Consider the following 26,276-nt stretch of genomic DNA (forward strand, 5'->3'; position numbering starts at 1 on the left):
CCCACACGAAACGATTTATTTTGCCGTATAGAGCGGTGCGAATTATTGCAATCGGTACACATAAACGTAGCATATATGGGCAATTATGGTTGATGGTAACGGCGCAATCCGATGCCGTTTACGCACAAAGCGAAGGACAATAAGATCGTTAGAAATGGTTAGTTTATTATTTTCCGGGTCGGTTCATACAGTGAAGGGATCTGATCATTGCATGTGCTGTTCGAGTCTTGAAATAATAGCTTTGCACATATGAAGTAGTTTGAAGATTTCTGCTAATGGCTATGGATACAAGATTGTTTCACACTGTTTTTTATCTTCTGGGAGATACAAAGTTTGATGCTATTTAATTATTAATAATTCTTAATAACTAATAATTTTCTTTAAAAAAACTTTCATACATAATATTTTTGACTTTTTGCGTTAGTATTAAGTGGCTCCTTAATTAATTAATTAATCAATTGAAAAACTAAGTTGTCTCGAATCACAGTACTTTCTAAGATATTAATGCAATATACTATAGCGCGTATTAACTCAAATTTACTGCAAATAAACTAACCGGCTATACTTAGATAATATTTTTAGAAAATTTCAACTAGGATCTCATTTTATTTATGTTTCTATTATAATAGTCATTTGGGGCACAAGACCGAAAAGTGCATGCTTGCCAGTCACCACATTAAATTGACTCCTAAACCATACAACGGATTGATCATGACCAAAGTATATCAAAAAAGCCATCCCTTCTGTTCTGATGGATCCACCATGTCCAAATTATGTCAAAAAACTCACGTTCTGATGGACCGATCGAAGTGAAATCCGCAAGGAAAGCACCCTAGAAGCTCAAAAGAAAAAGCAGTCAACTCCTGCGCAAAAAAATCACCCCCTAAAAGAGTTTGATGACCTCATCATGTCCAAAGTGAGCCGAAAACTCACCTCTAAAACGATCTGATGGAACAATCGAAGAACAGTATTTATGTTAAAAGAAAATTAAATTTGATCGATTTTGTTTTCTCGACATAGAATAGAGGTCTAATTAAGCACACTTGGTTTCTTTCAGAAAAAGTTGAAGAAAATTGATATAGCAAAATTGTACAACGACCTTATTATTAAGGGGGAGAGGGATAAACGGATAACCTTACAATGTTTACAAAATTTCAGAGCAAAAGCTAAACACGGGTTCATAAACCACAAGTGCAGGGTATCTTATTCTATAGCAAATTTTGGAGATGACGTCATCCCATTATTGTTGGGGATGATTAGACATTTCTAACATATATTTACAAAACACAGACGACAGATGACAGACAGACGGAAAGGGGAGATCTATTTTTTCGAACTCTAGGGGTCATAAAACGTCGAAAACACAAGAAACAGGAAACGCGGTCGTCACCTGCAAAAAAAACCACCCCTCAACGCATTTTGGTGCCAGAAGTGAGCCAGAAAACCGCAAACTCACCCTTCAAAACATTCTGATAGACAGATCGAGTCACAGTTAGACAGAAATTCACCCCCAAAGAAAAAATCGTTTGTCACCTGCATCAATAATCCAGAAAACTCACCCCCAAAACATTCCAATGGACTGGCCATGGCTGCAGCCAGTCAAAAAGCTCACCCCAAAAATGTTTAGAATATTTATGTGGATATTGCGAAGCCGAGACGTTAGTCGAGGCAAAACAACACGAGTAATAGAAAAAACCTATTAGGGACGTATGTTTCACCAAATTTTGTGGGCAGGCATGCATTTAAATTTGTTTAAAACATAAAATGCTAATAAATTATTTCAGCAAAAATGAATCAAAACACCGATCGAAGACATTTTTTTAAGTTAATATCATTAAAAGTGAACATTTGTGTTATAAAAAAATAGGTTAATACTCTAAAAATCAAGTACCTACATTAAATACTACAGAAATGAAATGAAAGTCGATGCAGTTCGCCAGTAATAAAACAAATCAAGTTTGGTGACATTTTTGGAGCCCTATTGAAATACAAAAGTGGTTATTTCAGACTGCCCTTCAGTTTTCCACAGAATGGGCACAATGGGATCGAGGGATGTTGGGTCACTCGTGCGCCACGGTCAGGATCCTTGGGGGTAAATTCGCGATTACAAAGGTTATCATTATACAGGTATCTAGGTGATAAGAAACCTCCTACACTTCCACGATTTTCATATCAAGTCTGGTAGTACAGGGATAAAAATATCAGTAGATCTACTTTTACAGTCTTTCTTATATATTTGTAAAAAAATACCATCATTTCTCAAGTACCTATTAGTAGAAAATTTAAGAGTAGTAAAAATATTTGACAATATATCGACGTTGTATAAGTTAATTCATAGTGAATTTTATTCGAAGTAAAAGTCAGACAAAATCTTCGTATTACTAACAAAATATTCGAAATTATCCGGCGTTTAAAAGAATGAAAACTATTCGGACAATTATCTACCAATTGGCAAATCTGACTGCGACATTCAACAACTGTTTATGGTATTAATCATTCAAATTATATGCAAATCTTTTTGACCGCTGCGTGCAACTGTCCCTTACCCCTCATGCAGTTTGCCTGCAACTCTCCAGTGGGATTAGGACCACCTGCAGATATTTCTGAGGCGGGTGCGCAATTGACCCAAACCGAGGCCCACAAAATTAAATCAACGCCAGAACTGAAAAATTTTAGATTTAATTAATTACTTCAAAGTTCCTTCTTGCAAAAAATGTAACCCTGTACAACACGTGTTTTGAATTCTGTTTCCACGTTACGTTCTGTGTGTTTAAAAAATATATTTTAAAATGTAGTTTAAAAACTACCCAAAATTACTTTAATCATTTTCTTTTGGAATTCAAGCATTCTTCATTCGTATTAAAACATATTTTTCTATCTAACGCTGGAATAAATTGATTTATTCGACCCGATAAAAACTGACGAAATTTCAAATTTATATTTACAAAAAAAGTATAATTTTTAAGATAAATCGTTGATTTTATAAGTAACAGTAGACCCATCGTACTAAACTATATTTGAGAATGTCACTTGACGATGAGCCTCTTCATGTATTGTCCCTAGAAGTTTTTTCAACAATTGCAACAGTAGGTCAACAGCTATTAGTCGCAGAACATCTTTGTCCCATTTGGCTTTGTGTAAACAAACAAACCAAAATCTTCAAAAACGAAACAATATTGTTGCTAATAACGAACTCTGGTTTATTAAACTTAGTTGTAAGACAGTTCTTACTCAGAAGATGAGGCACAACGGATAACAGAAATAGATAAGGAACCTGAAATCGTACAATCCAACAACAGACTGAATGATGTTACTGTCCCTGAAATTCTTCTGTCAATGTGTTGCAAAATCCTTAACAACTAAACCAATTATTCATTTCCTGTCCGTTATTATTATTATTATTTTTTTTTGTAAGGTACTTAGCATATTTCATCAGTGTGGAGACGCATTATGAAGCAAATCCGACGAACAGACTTTCCAATGAAAAGGTGAATAAAATTGTTAAGTACAGAAGACGAATTCTTTTTATATCCGCCGTCTTTATAAAGAAAATGAGAACTTCGACCACTTTTAAAATTTCTCGGCATTCTTGAATGAGCGACGTTCTTTCTCGACACGGAGTCAAGAATCCGATTTTATTGTATGTATGGTTAGTCGTGCCAAATCTTTATGCAAGCCGCACTATAAACCCAATAAATAACACTTTTTTTTAATACTCCCGACAACAACTAGCTTTGAGATCAAAACTAGGTTACAATTATTCCTTGCCCTCCTTCATCGGCGCCAGAATTCCTCTCAAAAATAACCCGCAGTTAATCAACTAAACAAAGAAAATATTAACACAACATATCCATTAACCTTCATTTCCCGGAAAAATTCTATCGAACCAAATTACCCTCTGGTGCCAACCTAGAGCACTTTCTTCTCACCAGGAGTGCTCCGCCTGCGGCAATAATTATCGCCGCGCCGTCAAATTGGAAGAACATACAAACGTGAAGGGAGACCAAATTGAACGTAATAATTGTAAATTGTAGGTGAGAACCACCTCCGGACATGAACCTTCACGTTATTAGTATCAAAAGAAGGCGCGCTGGCGCGCAATTTGCGTCCTTAGGAATATTGCTATTGATAAATAAAGCTCCACGGGGCCTGTTATTAAAATGTTTTCGGCCTGACGCAGGCAAAAGCTTATTTTACATTTTCCTAACTGGTTGCTGTAATTCACTTAGTGGTGAACATAAATTACGTAACGTAGGCTTAATACATCGCCGCGCCTTAGGGTTGGCCAGGATCAAAAATATTTTTGCAAATTTTCAGCCTTGATGCCAGCCACTTTGCTTAATTAAATTGCGCGTAATTAATTTCGCTAACGGGTAGTATTTCAGAAATTTTATTAAGTTGTTGCAACACGAAGCGTTTTCGGAATATCGAATTGCGTGCAGCGGAATTTGTGAATGCGAATATTTTTAGGATAACATAAATATACGAATAGAAAAGCAATTTTATGCTTGTTTCGATGTTGTAACGCCGAATCGATGGAATCTGCATGCTATATTCTGTCATTTAAAATAGGCTTCTGCTTTACTCTAAGTGGATCTTTCAATCCTCACCTACGTCTTTATATCTGTTGTTGTTTTCCTTAATTTATTCTTTACGAATCATTTTTCAAAATGCACATAGCAACACTCTCAAATTTTGAAATGAATGTCAAATCGTTGCTAGATAATTTGAAATTGCCAACGACCTGTTAGAACACCTGGCCTATTAAAGTCCCCGAATAAAATATTTCAGTTCGTGATTCGATTCTGAATAAAATTTGCATTATTGCGAAACATCCGCCTCCGCTAGATATCATTTCTTAAATCGGTCAATAAATTCAAGTTTTTTCGAAGCAGCACTTACGTTCTAGCAGCAGTCGTAAATTAATTAATCCCCATTTTTTCAATGAATAAAACCTTGAGTTCCGTTCGCCAAAAGCACTGAATCATTGTTTCTCGAACCCACCCACATCTTTTTCGTTGCACATTTACCAAAGCACTAATGAAAACTCCTTTAGAAATTACGGATCAATCCTTTTTAGGTGGGAGCGCAGCCCCCACTTATCTTAAGTACAAGATTGCTGGAGAAATTGACATTGCTTATTGTAATGGATAGAGCTCTTTATTATAATAATAAATACTCTGTTAAATTGATCGAGAAAGTGGGCTCGGCACTCAACGTTAACATTTTGCACATTGTTAATAGTCGCAAACAGCAATCTAGCAACTGTTAGCGGTAATTATAGGAGATTTATGATTTGTTTTAGCCGGATAAATAAATAACTTATAGGTTTAATTAGTTGTAATGGCTGGTTTCTGTCTTTCCCTGCAGATGATTTACTAAATTGATTTACGGTGATTTACGAGCACCTCACGGATGGTTTTTGCGGGTCTTCAGCTCTCGGCAAGAAACCAGAAAGCGAAGCCCAAATTGTCTCGGTGGCGTCTCTTGCGGTCTATAATTAAATTAAGCAATCACTGTCAAGTGTTCTTCGCTGCAGGCCCGGCTTAAGCAAGCGAAAAACTTGGTGTGGTCTCAACGAAAAAAGTAATTGTGTTATTTTTTGAAACTGAAGCATTCCTTTCATCGTGGCCTCAGGCCATGGTAAATTCGCGATTTTTTATTTTCCGAAAAATGCTTACAGATGGTCACTTTAATGACCTTGTAAACAGTGCAATATTTTTAATTAAAGATGACTAGTGACATTTTATTTTTATAGCTATTGGTCTAACATATGTTATTATTATTACGTAAAAACCAGAATCGGGCGATTTTTTTTTAAGTGTTTTTACTAATTTTGTAATATATTGTGATAGAAAATAATTGAAATGGATACTGCACACCAAAGTATTTTTGGAAACTGTCAACATAGAAGAATTTTCTAAAATAATCCAATCTAAACAAAACTATGAAGTAAAATTGATGAATATATTACATACACAAATTTTTGTTCTAGAACGTGACAACTGTTTGAATATCTCAAAATAATGTTTTACATCGGTTAGATGTTAAAAACAGTCTTAGAAAATGCGTAGTTGATATTTTTTAAATAAAGAAGTGACATTATGATTTAAATCTAGTTCTACACACTCTTTTAAGAATGCAAAAAAATGTCACAAAGGTGATGTCACCATTTGGAAACCAACCAAAAATTTTCCACTTGCACTTGCACTGTACTATTTGTAAATAACATGTACGTCAATTCAAGCCAAGTGAACGGTGCTAAATTTTTTATACACTAAAACAAAAATACACTCCGGATTCTTAAATAGTTTTTTAAGTTGTAATTGTTACTTCCCACGCTTAAGCTAGGTCTTCCTTAGAATATGAAAAAATAGGTTTCCCTTTTCCACATGTTTGTCTATTTTAAGTGATCTATTGTCTGTTGGCGATTTTCTTAGACAAAGATTTGATCTTAAAATTTTGCTCCTATTCAAACGTTTTAAAATAATTATATATACCTACACTTTTGGTTTATTAATCTGTCTCATTTTTTATATCAAACATCTAGATTCTTCACAATTGTAGAAACAAATTTAAAAATTCATCCTAGAAAATATAAAATTGATTTGTTTATTGCCTCAATTTGATTTTTTTTTTCTAAAATTTGCAAAATATGCGTCTGCATTTGTAACTTCTCGCTGCGCTCATATTTTTAACTTTGTGCAGATATTTGGGAAAAAATTCATAACTAATTTATCTTAGAAATTATTAAAGAAGTTGCTCTGAAATTTACCATATGCTTTGAGGTTATCGCCAGCCTTTCATGTCGCTAACCAAAATGTGTCTACTCATTTTCACCAGAATTTTGATGACGTTATATCAAAAGTTTGCTAAGTAAAGGTCGATTTATAAACTTGCCGCTGACGTTATGATGTTCGCCGTTGTAAGATAAATACGCAACGAAGGTTATATTTTGCCTTTTTTTTTCTTAATATACATAGCCATCTTTTCACAACAAGAAACTTAAGACATGGTTAAAATGGTACATTCTTGCAAGAAAATATGGATTTTGCAATTATGGAACGGAGCCTAATTGCAAAGTCAATATTTTCTTATGCAAATTTTCCATTTTAAATATATTTTAAGTTTCATGTTGTGAAAAGAAGTCTACATATATTAAAACAAAAAGGCAAAATTAAGCCCGCCCACCTCAATTGAGATGATTTTTTTTATTTGCCCAGAACCAAGAAGCTTAACTGGAAAATATTTATATCGTTACAAGAAATTAAAAATATGTTTTTGAGTATTGTGTTGTTCAAAGAATACTATGTGTATTAGGAAAAAAGGCAAAATATAAACCCCACCAATCCATCTCAATTGTGATGATTTTTTTATTCTTAGAAACCTAAAACACGTTTAAAATGTTAAATTTTTATAGGGAAATATAGATTTTTGCAGTTCGGATCCGCCCCTAGGTCTGGCAAGGAATGAAAACTTCATTACTACATATTTATATCAGGGTAGGTGTGGATAGGGCTTAATCTTTGGCTTTAACTTTTTCTTAATATACAAAGTAACGTGTTTTTAATTTCTCGTAGAAAAAGAAGGATTTTGCAGTTAAAATCATCACAATTAAGATAGGGCGGGTGGGCGGGGCTACATTTTCTCTTTTTTCTTAATATGTGTAGACTTATTTCGACAACAAGAAACTTAAAATATCTGTAAAATGGTAAATTTTTGTAGCAATCAACTTAAATCCGTCACGTTTCTTTTACCAGCTCTTATACGGCAAAAGTTGAACCTCAAAGTTAATATCAACGGCAACTTGGCAATGGAGTTTATAAATGACAATTTTCACTTCTAAAGGCAACGTCAGTGAGAACAGCAACTGCAACGAGAACTTCAACGTCAACAGCAAGTTTTTAAATCCCACTTAAACCTTATTTAAAGTATGTATATATAACAGTAGACTTTTATACATGTTCATTAATGACCCAAATTTTTTGTTTTAATAAACAGGCTTTATCAAAATAAATAAATAGAAATTTGCTAAGTTAAGTTATGTAACTTGTCTAAGAAACTGGTCATATTTGTGCCTTTTGGACGAGGAAAGTTCTGTATAAATTTGAGCATATTTTTTTCACTGAATGAAATCATCAGGAAATATCTAACGAGTGAACTAGAGGTGTTTTATTTTTGATCGCACGTTACTTTTGACACTATAATTTTTGACTACAGAATCAAACTGATATACACTGAAAGATTGTTGGCTATGAAAACTACTGTAGTGTTTAATTTTCATTCTAGAAAATAAATACCTAGGTTTATTATTTTACTTATATGGTAAACTAAAAACAAAATTGGGAAGAAAACTGTGGCTTCAAACATAGATAAAGTAAATATACAGTGCTTTTTTTAACGCTGGCCATAGGGTTTTACGTGTTAAAAACTTTGGGTCGTATTAATACTAAGTTTTCTAGCAAGAACAAAATAATTAAAGAATTATACCCTATGATTTTTTGAACTGAAACATCTGTGGGCGAATCACATTTTTTCAATATACATATTGTTTTTGGTTTTTATGTAAAAAATTCGATTTATTCTTTAATCTTCACTAAATGACCGCAATTCGATCCGAAGGATCCATATACCTAACTACCTAATATTTTTGCAAAATTTGAATCGGATACGATCAGTGAGATTTAAAAAAATAAACTACGCCCTACGTCTTTCACATCTTTTGTTTCCAGAGCCTCCCCTTATGACAAATTCAAAAATTTCATTATGTATTGCTTCTAATAATTATTTTGACACTTGGTCATGTCCCGTAAGTGTATTATTAATCCATACTATTGCGTCTAAATGCAATTTGACAGCATTAATATTATTATACGTAAAAGTGAGGTTAGGTTTTACCATTCCGAGATGCCAGCTATCATCGATTATATTTACAAAAAATCAGCGCCAACTTGATGGCTTTTTCAAATGAACCCTATATATCTTTTATTATAATTCCGTAATTAATTTGTCCTATACGATAAATTGGTTTAAAATGATTTATGAACTATTAGCCTAATATTCTCTCAAATTTCAGTTGAAAATTCCTGCTAGAAAATTCCTTAACCGAAGGACTTAAACACGTTAAAAAAAAATAGTGTACATAAAAACATTTTTGGTTGTCATTTTGTTTTTCTCTAAAATAACGCTAAAGATTTTTAACAAGCAGGAACCTTTATATACAGGGTGTTTACTAAACACGCGGCAAGAATTCAAGGTGTTATTCCTTTTTCAAAAATACCAGGGTTGTTTCTTGCAATTCAATTATTGTGTTTTTCCAAATATTCTTCATTTTCCATTAAAGTGATGTACACTAATGTTATCAAATCGGGATCGAGCAGTTTTGTTTTACTTTTATAGCCCCGTATCTTTGAAAAAAGAATCCATGGAATAACCCTTTGAATTTTTGCCGTATGTTTAGTAAACACCCTGTATAAATATTAGAAGCTATTATGACATCACTGACTAACTCCTAGGCTTTTTCCTTTTGTTTAAAAAATACATAGAGATGAGAAAAAACGCAAAAACGTGTCAAATAGCGGATTTTAAATTAAAAATTCTATTTCAACAATGCTCGAAAGAGTGTTGCCATGTAAACTGCATATTCAATCAATATGAGTTCACTGTTTATTCTGATACTGAACTGAAATTAAATGATTTTCCAATAGAAGTTAATAAAGAAAAAATCGGAGACGCGCTGTAGTCAGTTTTGTGATAACTAGGCTACTGTTGTGAATGTTTCGTAGACAGACAGTGATTTCCAAGTATATTTAGTTTTAATCGTTTTTTCAGTTATTTATAAATTTACCCATATAAAAAGCATGCTAAAATTAAAATTCACGTATGAATTTCTTATGCTAAGTTGAATGTAGACGTCAGTACGCCTCAAGCAGCGCTGTTGGTAGCACATGACTTGAATAATGCCGAAGTTTTCGCTACCAACCCAGTTGGAAATTGCTTTAATAAACGAGAAAAATGTATAATGTTTATAGAAAGTTTCCTCATTTATGTGAGTGCTGTAATTTTCTTATTCAATTTACCATAATCAATTATTTTTATTTATCACCTTGCCTGAGACACTTGCAAATTAAGAGTGTTTTCAACTTTTATTATGAAAAATGTAATAAAAAATACTTGACGCGGCCTACTGTTATACATACACGTGTATGACTATGCAGCTCGCCTACGACTCGTTCCACAAACCACACACCCGTATCACAATTGGTTCTAAACCACTGGTGCACAACCAACGAGAATTAAATTCCTCAAGATTAATTTGTTGTTTTCAAACCATTTGGTCCACTTAACGCAGTAAAAATACTTAACTCCTAAGCCGGCTCTGCCTACTGTTTGTCTTCTCCAGAAGCAGAAATAGAGCCCACGAATTGGGTTAATATCATAAATCGCCGCAGAATTGCCACTCGAGACAACAAATTGTTGCAAATTGCAACGTGAATTAATCAAACAACACCAAGGCTACGTCGGAAATTAGCAGCGCTTTGTTTATGCCGTCGAAAACCAAAAGGCAACATGCGATGTTACAAGCACGATAATGCCACCGATTATCGATGTTAACGCACTTCCGCTCTTACCTGAAAATCAAAACAAGACATTGCGTGAGGAGTTCCGTACGAAACCGAGAAAAATACGACGCACACCGTCTCGACGCAGTCCGTCGCTTCGATCTCGGACTTCTGATTTTATTTTCAAACGCTAAAATAGGTACCCCCCAATGGACAGAAATAACGCGAGGCCGGTGCAGGTTACCGTCAACATTACAGCGGAATTATATTTAGTTGATTGCCGGCAATTTCAAAAAGGCCGGATGGACTGTACAAATATTTAATGGAGAAGAGTTGTGGGTGTTGATAATAAAAAAATGATGTGGAAGGCCATCGTCCATGTGGCGAGGAATGTGCTTTGTGTTCGGTTATTGAAGATGGTTTGTTTTGGGGGAAGGCTCTGACAGATTTGTAATGGCTCAGAAAGTGCTCGCAGCAGGACTGAGAGTTGTAACATAAATGTTGGGTAATATTCGAAGTCATAATAAACATAACAAAGCTTTTTGGGAAGCTAATTAAATAATACATCAAAACTACGTGACAGAAATTTTTGAAAAATGTATCTACTTATTACTTCGGATATACACTATACATGTTTTGTAAAAAGCAAACAATCTGTTAACTGTTCCCTCAAAACTACTTTTCTTTGATGCACGTTTAGAGTTTCTGCATTCAACTCCTATGAGCCTTGTCATCAATTAGCAACTTAAAACTTTAAAGGTTCCTTCTCACGTTAGCAAAACTTTCGGCTTTCAGTATATGCATAAATCAGAATTTACGAAACTGTAACTAACTACATTGCTTAACAAGTTAGAAACGACGAAGTCCAGAAACTCACTTGGCCAGTAAGACATTTGAGAATTGGGGTTTACTAAGACGAGACATCAGTTTTTTTTTTTAGTTCGAAAGAAGATCTATCGAGAAAAAACGTCAGTACATTTTCGAGGATTTAAATTTGATGTTACGTAAAGTGTAAAGTTATGCTCTCATGAAGTTTATGGATTAATTAGTTTCACACTTCATGTGTAAACAGCTTTAAACAATTCCAGCACAATTCTGAAATGCTACATCAAACGCATTTTTGAATGAAGATTTACTTTATATTTTTAAGACTATGCAACGAAGTTTATAGTGGTAATAAATAAATAATATTTGTAATCCTTAAATTAACATTGATATATACAATTTAAAGAATTTTGTGTACTTTATGATATAAATTGTCAAGTCTGAGTGCATTTCTTTTCGGGATAAATCGCATCTGTAAAGCAAAAATTTGGCGTCCGTTATTAAAATTGTGTCTTATGTTGTATATTTCAAATGATATTTAAAAAAAAAGAAAAAATAATTATATTAAAATATAAAATTAGACAGAGATCTATAGATGATACACTGTTGGCATATAGATTTATTTAAAATGGAACATCTGAATGCTGCTTTCTATTTTCTGGACGATCACATGAAATTTTACAAGCTTTAAAATACGAAAATGCGTGTTTTCCATTTTCGTCTGTCTGCCCTCTGTGTGTTTGCAATTGCACTATGTAGATAATCTACATACATATTTTAAGATTTTTATCAAGGAGATAAAGCGCAATAATCCACTATTAACTATCATCTTCAACTTTGTCTTCAAAGTTTCGTCCATTAAAGTTCACATTTCATTTATTATGTAAGAGACTCCACAGAAATTTAGGTAAAACATGATATTGACGTTGGTATTATGAATTTGTACTAAAACTTATTCTTTCATATTATGTTGGAGGTTGATGAGGTCAATCCAAAAAAAAAACCTCAAGATTCATATTTGAGAATTTTTGGATATATGTCCCAAAAAATTTTAAGTTCATCTCTAGCTTCATATTTGGAATCGAAAAATTAATATCAGAAGGTGTTTCCAGGTTTGGATCATGCCAATTCTGAAGAGCTTAGATATTTCGCCCACTTCCAAAATGGATTTCATCAGGAAAAGTTCGAAAGAAGAAAGCGTAATATTTCATTTAGATATTTTGTCCCAAATATTTAAAATCCAAACTTCATTGGAATCGAAAATTTATTATCAGAAATATGGCTTCCGCGTTTGGATCATGTCAATCCAGAAGAGTTTTTTTTTCCGGGTTTGAATTATGTCGATTCTGAAGAGGTTAGACGTTTCGCCCAATTTCAAAATGGACTTCTTCAGGAATTTAGGGACAAGAAGAAGGAAAAGTTCGGGAAAAGAAAGAGGTCTTACCCAGAAAAAATCCGTATGTTTATAGTGATATAGTAATTTTTCATTTAGATTTTGTAACATTTTCAACAGATGACCCAAAAAAATTAAAGACAAAACCACAAGGTTTATCTTTTGATATCAGAAATATGTTTTCTGAGTTTGGATGTTACCTCTGAAAAGTTTAGATGTTTCGCTCATTTTGAAAATACGCATTTTCAGGAATTTAGGTACAAGAAGAACGAAAAGTTTGGGAGAAGAAAGAGGTTTTACCCGGAAAATATCCACATGTTAATAGAAGTATAGTAAAATTTCATTTAGATTTCATAACATTTTTGATAGTATGGACCAAATATTGAAAGTCGAAACCTTAACGTTGATATTGGGAATCGAAAAATTAATATCAAAAAGATGTTTTCCGGGTTTGGATTATGTTAATTCTGAAGAGTTTAGACGTTTCGCCCAATTTAAAAATGGACTTCTTCAGGAATTTAGGGTCAAAAAGAACGAAAAGCTCGGGAGAAGAAAGAGTAATATTTCATTTAGATATTGTAACATTTTTGATAGTATGTCCCAAATATTTAAACTCAAAACCTCAAGGTTCTTATTTGGAATGGACAAATTAATATCAGAAAGATTTTTTCCGGGTTTGGTTCATGTCAATCCAAAGGAGTTAGACATTTCGCCCACTTTCAAAATGGACTTCTTCAGGAATTTACGGACAAAATGAACGGAAAGTTCGGAAAAAGGAAGAGTAATATTTCATTCAAATTTTGTAACATTATTGACAGTATATCCCAAACATTCAAACTTCAAACCTCACGGTTCATATTAATTTAGAATCGAAAAATTAATATCAGAAAGATGTGTTCCGGGTTTGGATCACGTCAATTCTGAAGAGTTTAGATGTTTCGCTCACTTTCAAAATTGACTTCCTCAAGAATTTAGGAACAAAAAGAACGGAAAGTTCGGAAGATGAGTCATTTTTCATTTAGATTTGGTAACATTTTTGACAATCTGTTCCAAGCATTTAAAAGTTCAAAAATCAAGGTTCATATTTGGAATCGAAAAATTAATATCGAAGATCTTTTCCGAGTTTGCATCATGTCAATCATGAAGAGATTAGCCGTTTCGCCCACTTTCAAAATGAACTTCTTCAGGAATTTATGGACAAGAAGAACGAGAAGTTCGGGAAAAAAGAGGTCTTACCCTGAAAAAATCCATATGTTAATAATAATATAGTAATTTTTCATTTAGATTTTGTAGCATTTTTAACAGTATGTTCCAAAAAATTGAAGTCCAAACCCCAAGGTTCATCTTTGGACTTGAAGAATAGATATCAGAAATATTTTTTTTGAGTTTAGATGTCACTTCTGAAGAGTTTAGGCGTTTCGCACACTTTTAAAATGAGCATCTTGGGGAATTTAGGAACAAGAAGAACAAAAAGTTTGGGAGTAGAAAGATGTCTTTTCCGGAAAATATCCACATGTTAATAGTAATATAGTAAAATTTCATTTAGAATTCATAATAATTTTGATAGTACGGCCCAAAAAATTTGAAGTCCAAACGTCAAGGTTCATATTTTTATTCGAAGATCATGTGCATTCTGAAAAGAGTTTAGACGTTTCGTGCATTTTCAAAATTGACAACTTCGGAAATTTAGGGACAAGAAGACCGAAAAGTTCTTTCCTGGAAAATATCCTTACGTTAATAACAATATGGTATTATTTTATTTAGTTTTTTATAATATTTTTGACAGTATATTTCAAAAGTTTTAAGTTTAAACCAATTTATTTAATGATTATTTTATCAAAACTAGTGATCAACATACAGCCGTATTAGGAGTGTAAAATGTGTCAATTTCAAGTCAAATTAGCGACGTCGCAAAACAGCGTTGTTATAGTGAAGTCGCAAAAATCTAATGGATTGTATTAAATTAATATTTTCTCGGTAATCACAGTTTGTAGAAAACGAAAATCCAAGTTTCTGTTTCTGTATGTTGGCGATTTTATTAGATATTGGAAATTAATGAAGTTATTTTGTGTGATTGCATAAATTATGTGACAATTCAGTTGGGCTCCGGAACACTCCCTTCAACTGTGGTGAAATCTGATTCCAGAAATTAGATCAAGGAGGTTTATTTGAAATTCTGATACGCGCTAATATTGATTAAGAAATTACAGCATACAATCTAAAATGTGTTTATTCACCCCTTCCACAAACCTTATGACGTCACTTAATGAAAAATACGCCCAACAATGGGGTATTGTTTACGTCGTAATAATATGTTGTCTGCGAGAAATATTTCAAATAAATTAATATATTTCCGAAATTTTACCACAATGTTATATTGTATATGTTAAAAGTCAATATACGTATTTGTGACGTGAAATTGGTATAAACTTATTTAGGTGGGATTTTCCTCGCCTTTGAAGCACAGTACAACATATCCAGTTTTTTCCAAAAATAATAATTTGCATTTTTTAGAAAGAATTTATACGGGAAAATTTTGAGGTGACGTTATCATTTTTTTGGGAGGGAAATAGACAAATAAATTTTGATTAACGATTTACCATGCTTAAAATAACTTTAAAACGTTTGCCGATTTTCAGATCAAGTGTTTTTACATAAGAAATTAAAATGGATTCATAAACCACAAGTGTAGAAGTGATATTTTACAAAATTTAAATAATATTTTGTATGTACAATTTTGAAGTGACGTTATCATGTTGTCTATGATGGGAACGATCATACAAATTTTGGTAACGGTTTTACCATCTACACGATATCAATACTTTTTTCAAAATATCAAATTTGGCATTTTACGATTTCTAACTAGTCACTGTCACTGTTTTTGAATCTGATTTATCTTTATTCTCGTTAAGACTGTAATGCAATATAAAATATTATAATAGCGCGAACCAACAGATCCGTTTTTTCGTATACTCAAAACTTCATAAAATTGTATGTGCATGAGCTTATTACTGAACTGAAAAAATTCAGTCCACGATTCCTGCAAAGTTAAAAGAGAAACTGAAATTGGAAGCAAACCTGCAATATAATTGCAAATCGTGGGAAGTAATTTTTGTTTCGTGTGTGATATAAAACTCTCCGCTATGTTTATGAACTGTTATGTAGCGTAAATAATATATCACACTTACTGTATTCCTGCTGAAAAAAAGATATGCAGAATGTATTAAACTTATCGTAATTTTCTACGATATTGAACCTATATATAGTATTTTTTGGTTAACTAAATCTAAATTCGTTGTTAAATTTATTAATAGAAAATTTCAAGCTCAATGACAAATATGAATTTGATGATAAACTTGTAATTTCAGTATGGTCATACAAAGTACTATTAATGATACGAATTCACTGTAAAGCTCAAAGCCCAATTTAATTTTTTAGTAATGTGAGCAATCACTGACGACAAAATTTTTGTGCATCATTGTTGTTAAATTCGAAGGACTAATGTCTATAGTTCTAATTACTAATTCCCACATGACAGCTCGGCAAAGTAGACACCCTAATTCGGCCTATATCTATTACACAAAATCCTTCACTACTAATGAGACAGCAGCAGGAGTGTTTAGCGGAAAAACCATTATCCTGTCACGTGGGAGGATGTTAACGTCATTCCGTTAACAATCCTTCCCAAACCAAACGAGAAAGAGCATTCGAAACGTCACTCGAACATCTCAATTTGCCATGCCAACCCCTACATTAATATAAATTACGTTGTTTGTGCAGGATGCTCATTGCAGCAGGATTATTAGTGCGATGCAAATTGAATTTATGACTAGAAATGTGGAACAAATCGAATGTCGACGTCACGCTGTGCTTCACGCGCCGTTAAACATAATTTAAACTAGGCAAAATGTGTATTTTGCCGTTTTTAAAGACGACGTCTGCGCGTCTTCCTCGAGCGGATGTGTACAGAAGCAAAAGAAAACAGGAGATCTGAAGATGTGAGAATCGCTGGGAATTTTATTGGCCATTTTGGATTGTCTCGTCTGGATAGCTCCAGACTAGGATCAGCGCAATGGGGCATGGAGAAAATAGTGCGTACGAAACGGGACGTTAAACAGTGGCGGCACAGGATTGATGTAAGCGGAACCATTATATATCGTCATTTAAAATTAAAGGAAAATCACCAGTTTTTCGTTCGTTATGTATATTTATTACAAGACAATTTTTCTTAATTAAAATTTGAACGATGATCATTTCAAAAGCTTGTAAAGGTTTAAAATGTATATAAAATTTCGAACTTCGTCGTTTAATATATTATGTAAAAATTGTGTTTTCGCCGTTCCAGAGTCCACGCCGCTGAGCCAGTAACTGTGGGACACTACTCGAAATCACAAATATCTATTTATACAGTCACACCTGGCTTTAGCGTGCCAAGTCTGTGATCAAGGTTTTTTACGTTTTCTTGTTTGTGTAAATCTGTACAAATACTCTCGACAAGCAAAGTTTCGTAGTTTTGCTAATAAACAAGTCTCGTGGGAGAGATCTTGTTTCCGCTGCGTGGAGCACAGCGCTCTTTGGAATGGTAAGGGGGCAAATAGTGTTGATTTGAAGTCTGGAAAACGGTAATGTAAATTGCTGATGTCCTTCAAAGTGGTTCCTGGAACGCACAAAAGCTCCCTCTTCTTAGTTTCTTTAGGATGGGAAGTTAAGCTGAAATGGGAAAGGGTCATTAACTGTATTTTCCGGAGCGAAGCCTTTTAATCTCCGGTATAAAAGCGAAAAAGAAAGACGACGGCTCATTGCCGCTTGCAACTTTTTGTGCAGTACGGCTTGTATAATCAAAAGCGGAAATTTCAACTGCAGGTGTAATTTTCGCTCAAATATTGATTACTTGGAACTCTATTTATTCCGGATTTTCGCGCAAAAGATTTGTAATGAGCAGATTCCACGGGTTTTGGCAGCACTCGAACATTTTTTAAAAAGTAGAAAAGTAATCCAAATATCAATATATTTAAGTTTAATACGTATGCTTTACGAATTCCATGGCATCAGGTTAAAAATAGAATTCAATAAATTCTAAAAACTCATGAAATTTATCGAGCATTGAGTTCAGGTATTTATGTCTTTCTATTTGTGCAGTGACGTAGGTGCTTTCAGCCGTATTGAATACAATTTGTGCCCAAGAATGTTTTTTCCTAAAATGGCAGGGTATTCTAAGCAAACTCATCAAACTGTATTCGAATGTACAAACACGTACGGAGACTTCTGTATACGTGAGCACAATATGAGCACGTGGAATTTACAGTCCTAATAACTATAATCTTCGCACATTTTATTATTTTGCGGTAAGAGTTTGGAGTTCACTGGTGCTGAACACCTTGGTCCGAAAAAGTAAGTGTTGCTTGAAATGACCTTCATCATCAAAACACGCATAAGCAGGCAAAAATGTTAATTTTACAATCTCAACTACTAAACTAAAATTTCACAAGTCAGTAGAGATACACTGGGGATTCTAGACCATTTCCATGGAAAATTAACAGGGGAAATCGTCAAATTTCAGAACTTTTTCAGAATATTTTGGGGGTGAGTTTCGGGTTTTTGTTGTGTGGATAACTATTTTTCCCACTTCTTTTCTGTAAGCGACTGCCTTTTTGACTGCTTTTTTGTAAAAGCGACTACTTTTTGACTTCACAAAAAATCTGGATAACCCACCTCCAAATTTTCTGAAAGTTATAAAATTTTTACCGTTTCTTATATCAATTTCCCACACGAATGGGCCGGCACCCCCACTATATAGCCACTCACGCTACATTATTTCAGTTAAGAGAGAACAAAAGTGGTCCAAAGCAGGCACAACTGTCAATTTTACAATCATATAACTGCTGGGGGTCACTAAATAAAACTCAAATTTTACACGGTAGTAACTATACATATAGTGAAGGTTCTGGTCCATTTTTATGGGAAACTGTCAAAGTTCTGAATTTTTTCGGAACATTTTGTTTTTTTTTTGTGCGGATGACTGTTTTTTTCAACTTCTTTTCTGTAAGCGACTACCTTTTTCGACTGCTTTTTTGTAAAGGCGACCACTTTTTTTTGACTTCACAAGAAATCCGGAAAACTCACCCCCAAAATTTATGAAATTTTTACGATTTCTTATATCAATTTCCCACACCAGTGGGCCAGAACCCCCACTATACCGGCTGTCTGGAAAATGACGAATTACTCGTAACTCTTCAGTACGTTATGGACGTGGGTTTAGGGACTCCCAAAAAAATAATAAAAAAAAAAAATCTTTGATGTAGATTACGAAAAAAAAAACAGTAATGTTATAAAAGTAAAATTGGCAACACTGCACGCACCAAATGCGTGAACAACTCTGGTTTACTTTCTGATTTCTTAGTAACAATGGTGACCGAAAATATGCTGCTATTAATAAATAAAGCAAAAAAAAAACATTTAATAAGACATTTATAAATTACAAACAAAAACAAAACCAACAAAACAAAAATCCATGAAAGCATAACCAACGAAACACTAGAGAAGATGTTCAAAATTCCTGCCTTGTGCATATAAGTGAGCTCGTCGTGTTTCCAAAGTTTGATCATTTCTTGTAAAAGTTAGTCATCATCAGTACTTGCTAAGATAAAACTGATTTTGGCAAATGACATATCCTCTAAGAGAGGGTGGGTGGGTAGGGCTAGTAGATGCTAAAGTAAGACCGACTTTGGCACATGAGATACCTTCTAAGAAAAGAGAGGGTGGGTGGGTGGGTGCGGCTAGTATCTTCTAACTTAAAACTGATTTTGGCAAATGATATGCCATCTAAGAAAAGAGAGGGTGGGTGGGCGGGTTAGTACCTCCTAGGATAAGACTGATTTTGGCAAATGAGATTTCTCTAAGAAAACAGAGGGCGGGTGGGCGGGGTTAGTACAATAAGATCGATTTTGGCAAATGACATACTCGCTGCGCAAATAGAGGGCGGGTGGGTGGGGCTAGTACCTGCTAAGGTAAGAGTGATTTTGGCAAATGAGATTATAACTCCACCAAAACGTGAGAAGGATTTTTTTCCAGACACCCGGTATAACTACTCAAGCTACATTATTTCAGTCAAGAGAGTACAAAAGTCGTCGAAACCAGGCACAACTGTCTACTTTACAACCATATAACTACTGGGTTCACTAAATAAAATTAAAATTTCACAAGTCAGAAGTTATGTTTGAAGGTTCTGGTCAATTTTTATAGGGAATTATCAATGTTCTGAACTTTTGCAGAACATTTTGGGGGTGAGTTTTCGGCTCACTTCGGCTGTTTTTTCCGACTGATTTTTTGTGTGGGTGACTACCTTTTTCGACTGCCCAAAAAAACCGGAAAACTCACCCCCAAAATGTTTGAGAAGGTTTTGAAATTTTTACGATTTTGCTTGTTAATTTCCCTTGCAAATGGGCCAGAACCTCCACTATCTACTCAACTCACAGATAAATAACTACATTCAATTCAAATCAATATTAATATTGTTGATGGCGCTATATTTAAATTTTAGGATAAAATGAAGAACATCATACAACAGAAGGCTCAATTTTTATTGACTTAAATAATAAAAATTGTAATATGTATGTAAAATTTCAATATAAATAAGAAGAAAGCCCGATTAATGATATTGGAATATTGTGTAACATAACCTGTAATTTTATTTCTTTACTGCCTTGAAACCATGCAAATCAGTAATCACTAATCATACATTGACTTTTTGAAAAATTACCAATTACGTTTATTCAAACATGTTATTATCCCCAACACACCCAAAAATTTCAACATTGTGGAGGAGCTTCAGCAGTTATGCTTTCGGATCCTCGGACTGGTATCAGCAGTAAATGAAGTTTTCTGGTGTTGCGAGGACAATAAATTGCTTGAGCGCACCCAGAATCATTCTCCACATCTTGGTTTGGATATTGTAACCATCAGGCAATTGACTATTTTCGTTATTTTCAATGTTTTATGACCCCTAGCGTACGAAAAAAGTGGCCCACCGTTTCCGTCTGTCCGTCCTCCGTGTTTAAACAATCTCCGAAACTGTTGGACCAACTGTTGTTAAATTGCAAGTGTACGTCAGGTATATCGTGTAGGTGGTAAAAGGAATATTTTTGATTACTTGGTGTGCTTGGAAACACAAAATATTTGTCTACATAATTCCAACGTGGTTGGCGAAACGCGATGACAAATATTTTGTGTTTTCGGTGTTGTGGGGATAACGCTAACCAAAATTTGTCTAATTATCACCACCAATAATTTTTTATGTCGTCCCCCTATTTTTTTTTTTTTTCTGAACGCCGAGTTAAATTTTATAAAATAAAATATTCTTGTAGTTGTGGTTTATGAATCTGCATTGATTTTTTACCCGATACCACGCGCGGTGCGAACAACTAGGTTGTAGCTGCTTGAGTTGCGGGGCCAGGAGCTGACTAATTTCTGCTTTCCAAGCGCTCAAATGAGGTCTGCTCTAGTGAGTTCGAGTCTCATTCTCATCTTCGTTATATCTTTTTTTTTTATCAAATTAAGAACGTTTCATTCCATTTACTCGAAAACTACAGTTATGCCACACCGTTTTGCTGTGTTAATTAATCCACTCCTCTGGGTTATGGAGACATAATCAATCAAAATGGGGGTTATGATTATGAAACGTCGATAAAACATGAAAGTAGTCAAAAGGATCCTATTATAAGACTTTTCTAACTTACGCTCCGACATACCGCCTTATTGTATAAGTTAAACGGAACATTGTATATGTTTGAAAATACTTCGAAATTATAGCAATCTAATAGCGTTGAAGAATTTTTTCTTCAGTCTACGCAAATGTTTAATTTTACGCCCTTTGACCGTTGGAATACCCTGTATGAATCTATTTTACATGAGTATTTTAGCAAAAATGGCGAAAAAAATTGAATTCTGTGTTAGTGTCATTAATTGTCGAAAAATAAAATATTTTCGAAAGACGTTTTTTAATCAATTTTTCTAATTCGTTTTTGGCGAATTGTACGTGACATTAGTAATTTCTTATGCATCCACACAGCGCGAAAATGATCTTCTGTTAATTAATAATGTTGCAGCTCTTTAATGAAGATTCATTTACTGTGCGACACATTGATGAAAAAAAAACTCCGCAAAAAACGTCTGATAAGGAATCGGCGAGAATTTTTTGTTCATATTTCGTGTTACGCATGCAAGGGAGTTCTGTCGGTTTCAACTTCGTCGAGAGCGTGTGCTGTCTGTAAATTAGTTTATTTAAGTGGTTTATTTTTATTAAAAATAATTTGGTTTCGGGCTAAAAGTGAAAGGTGAGTGTTGTGATGTGCCCATGAGGAAGGAGTGTGCAAGAATCAGCGCGGAAGGAAAGGAAATCAGGATTTAAAGGGTAAGTGTTGTTATTAGATTTCATGTATCGTTAATAATGACTTAATAAATATGTTTGTTTCAACAAGAACTCAAATGTTGGGTAAAATCTCGTCAGAGATTTATTTATTAATACTGGCCTTTTTGGCTGAAATAATTTGTTATATCTAATAGATTTTTATCAATATTACTTAACCAATTTTCATTTTTATCTTACTACGGACGGTCTTTACGTTTTCCGCATCGCTGCAATAATCAATATTATTTTAATTATTATATTCGTAATGTTTCGAAAACATTTTTATATTGGAACAAACTTAACTACAATTAAATGAAGTTCTCTCTAAATCAGCAAAATGTTTCAGACATATTCTCATTTTTATTGAAAACAGTGGTCTTTAATGTTTGAGTTTATTGGGACGTGTTTACGATGAAATTAAATTTAGAATGTTCTTAATTTCCAAACGTACTTTGTTATTTTTATTAAACTTTCATTTCTTGTTTTCTGGACACTTCCAGTTTATGGAGTGAAAATATTGATTTTCCGTTTCTGTCGATCTCTTTGTTAGCGAATTTTTAGTTTATCCGTAGAAAAAATTTTGCTTAGAATTTTTATCGTGACTTCAACACTTTTTCTGATTAGTATTTTTTGAATCTTATCCACCTATTTATTAAACCTGCGTAACGTTAAATTGCACTGTTATTAAAAATTAGTATGTATAAAGTTGATATTAACTTTATAGTATTTTTCTTTGCGTACACAGAAATTTCATGTGTTTTTTGTTGCAGTGGGTTCGTAAATGAAGATGAAATTCGCTGAATTGCAGCAGAAAAAGAAGCCGAAAGGTTAGGAGTTTCATTATTTTTTAAAATTGGGTGTTTTTTTTACATTTTTTATCATCTATTACTATTTTGATCGGTAATTTTGTCTTATTTTTGTTTTATAAAAATTTTTTTCACGTCTTTTTTTACATATTTTGTAAATATTTTATTTTATTTTTTACGCATTCTTTTCCTTATGTGCGTGTATATTCAGACAATTTTTTCCTTTCGATACTTCGTGCAGGACAAAAAAAAATACATTTTTTTTCAACTTTTTTACCAAGAATATTTAAATTACAAACTCCTATCATTAATTGTTTATAAACAGTTTTATTTAGTGTTTGATTTTGTTGATAATCTATTTTCCACATTTTATTAAACTATGTAAAATAAAGTTAGCCGTTTTTTGCATACAAAAATTGATATCTGAATACTGAATAAGAATTTCTTTCACACTAAATGTTATCGAATTATTTTTATTTTACTTTATCTACTGCTTCTTTAAGTCACGTTTTTCTTTTCTTTAGTTAAATGCCAATCTGCTATACTGTGTCAGGATAAACGCGTTTTGGAACTAAATTTTCCGGAATTTTTCGATTCTTGATTTATACCATTTTTGTTTTCATATTAATACCTGCTCTGGGGTCTAAATTTTAACACATTTTTCATACAATTAGTAGACACGGATAATTAATTTATTCATTGGAATAATAGTAACAATTAACAGCTAAAATCAATAATCAAAAACATTGTTCATCTTTGTCGGGTCGAAATATGAAAGAATCAGGATGTCTTAATTATCTTCTAAACACAAAGATTGACATTTTGAACTCTTTAATAAAAGTTTACAACTCAATTTATTTTAATGACCACGTTTCGTTAGAACACAAAAATCTGAGAATTTGAAACAATTAGAGCTAAAAAAACTAACATGTTTTCGTCATTTTATTAATCCTTCATACGATGACGGAATTACCAACTTTACAAAAACAAAAATTAAAATCTTAAAACCATCGCCAAAACTATGTTCTCATTACGTTAATGGTAGTCAAACTATAGAAGTTTTTATCAAAATCAGAAAACACAGCCATTAATTACGTTTTATTTATGTAAAGTATGTTGTACGAAATTGGAGACAACTGAAAAAAAACGTGAAACATGAATTTAAAAAGAAAAATACAATTCACAGGTATTTACAAACTAGACTCTGGGTTGTAGATTGTTAGATCAGAATTTAAATTTCTCATTGATCTCTCTAAATATTTATTTAATTCACTCTTTATGACAATTATTTGCATCTTTTACACATTGATCATTATCTTGTCCTAATTATGTAATAATCATTAACATAATTTGTACAATAAGCAGTTTCCATAAAAATTACCAAAAATTATAACGACCCTAATAAATAATAATAATAAACAACCTGTGGCTTTATCTTCCATAAATTTGTTCCACTTCAAAGTATCCCTACAACTTTTAAAAATCAAGGCTTTTTTTAATTTAACACAAAAACCTTGCTAGACATTCAACGCGATACCGAATCTCTCTGCATTAAGCGTATTTTTACGATTACGCTGTCCACGCAAAGAAATATATCCCAACAATAAATCCCGAATCCTGGCACCACCTTCGCGATATTTTGTGAAAGCCAAGAGGCCCTAAAGCACCGCATCGCATTACTCCACCAAAACACGACTTTTAGCGAAGTGCCACATAAAAAAGAGTAAAACCATTTGGCTTAGAATTTCATGTTCCGAGTACCTAAAGGCGACATGAATGCGCAAGAACTTCCAGCAGCCGTGCCAGTGCAACATAAAGAAGCGCGTGTTGTTTATTTTTATTTTTCTGGAAGTTTGCCCGCTGGTATTATATTCTACGTTAAATCTTTGTAATTAATTACCGGAGTCTGAGTCGCCTTCGTCGTCGAACTCCTCCACAAAGAACGGGCTGTCCGCCCTGGTGATGGGATCGTCTGCTAGAGTGAACGGTACGGCCGGCGTGGGGGCGGGCGCGGGGTGGCGGCCTTCGGGGCCCGGGGAGAAGTGGAGCTCGACGGCGCCGTCCACTGGAAAGCGGGGATCTGAAATAAAAAAAAAATGTCACTTATTTTGACCATAGCCGAGGAGACAAATATCGAATTTTATTAAGTTTTCAGATTTCATATTCATTTTATGAACCTGTTGGAAAATTATCAATTGCTGATTGATAACTTCTCGGGATTTCGAAGGGAATTCACATATATTATTGTTAAAACATATCTTCCGAACAAGTCGTAGCAGTTAGTTAGTGTCATCCACTCTCTGTTGAAAATCCAATAATCCTAGTAGAATATACGCAGGTAGAATGGGCACTAAAACTGTCAGCCACTATCTATAGTAACACACTGCGATGCAGATTGTGTTGGATGGTATTTTATTATGTGGTAGTTTTATGTCGTATTAATTTCATGCAAGGTAAATTACGTTCCACCAAGAGAAACTTAATAATCATAAACAAGACTTTGAAGTAAATGTTTTAAGAAAACAATAAACAGGGTGTACCAAATAGCATTTTCAGAATTAATAATAATCATCAATAAACCTACAAATACGATTAACGTCAGAAATCAAATATTTAAAAAATTAATAATCTCTTCTTGAATCTACTCAACAACTACTGATAATTCAAACTCTATCTGCCGTTTGTATAGGGTGTGACAAAGTTGTGGAATAAAGAACATTAAAGAAAGTAAAAATCTGAAAACATTATACAATTTAAAGATAAACGAAGTTACGTCAAGCTAGTCTATTAAAGCTCAAACTATTCACTTCCTGAGTGGCTACTATTGGGTGTATATGGAAATATCTTTTTGAAAATAACAGAGGGGAAACGCCACCAGTAAGAAATTTTGTTACAACAAAAAATAATTCGTTAAAAAATTTAAAAAAGCATTTTACAGTGTGGAGATAGTTGCTGAACTTGATTTTTCAGTAGCGTTGCCAATTCATTAAAAGCACTCCAAATTCTCGAAGGTGTATAATTTCTGATATAATCTTTGATTTAAATTTCGTTGCCAAATTGTTATATTTTTTATTAAAAAAAAAAAAAAAAAAAAATGGTTGCTTTTTTATAATTTTAGGGCTACGTTCTATAACTTTGTGGCCGTTAAATTCAAAAAAATTAATAAACAATAAACAAAAAATGCCACTTGCTACAATAATAATTGTGGTAAAAATAATGCAGAAGCATGTTATTTTATAAAATTTGTAGAACATTTATTCGGCAGGATTGTAAGATGACGTCAT

General features: G+C 33.4%; 1 protein-coding gene across 16 annotated transcripts in view; it reads right to left on the reverse strand.

Annotated features, from left to right (window-relative positions):
• LOC135122908 (tensin-1) overlaps positions 1 to 26,276 on the reverse strand; it is a 395,140-nt gene that overhangs the window by 10,803 nt on the left and 358,061 nt on the right. For all 16 annotated transcript variants that reach the window (XM_064047412.1, XM_064047407.1, XM_064047405.1 and 13 more), the window contains one exon: positions 24,893 to 25,072. In XM_064047412.1, the coding sequence (XP_063903482.1) occupies positions 24,893 to 25,072 (180 nt within the window). The remainder of the gene's footprint in view (positions 1 to 24,892; positions 25,073 to 26,276) is intronic.

Source organism: Zophobas morio, unplaced genomic scaffold (genome assembly GCF_036711695.1).
Source record: "Zophobas morio isolate AGI-343-1 ecotype UQ-CSIRO unplaced genomic scaffold, CSIRO_AGI_Zmor_V1 ptg000005l, whole genome shotgun sequence".
In the NCBI taxonomy this organism is placed as follows: domain Eukaryota; kingdom Metazoa; phylum Arthropoda; class Insecta; order Coleoptera; family Tenebrionidae; genus Zophobas; species Zophobas morio.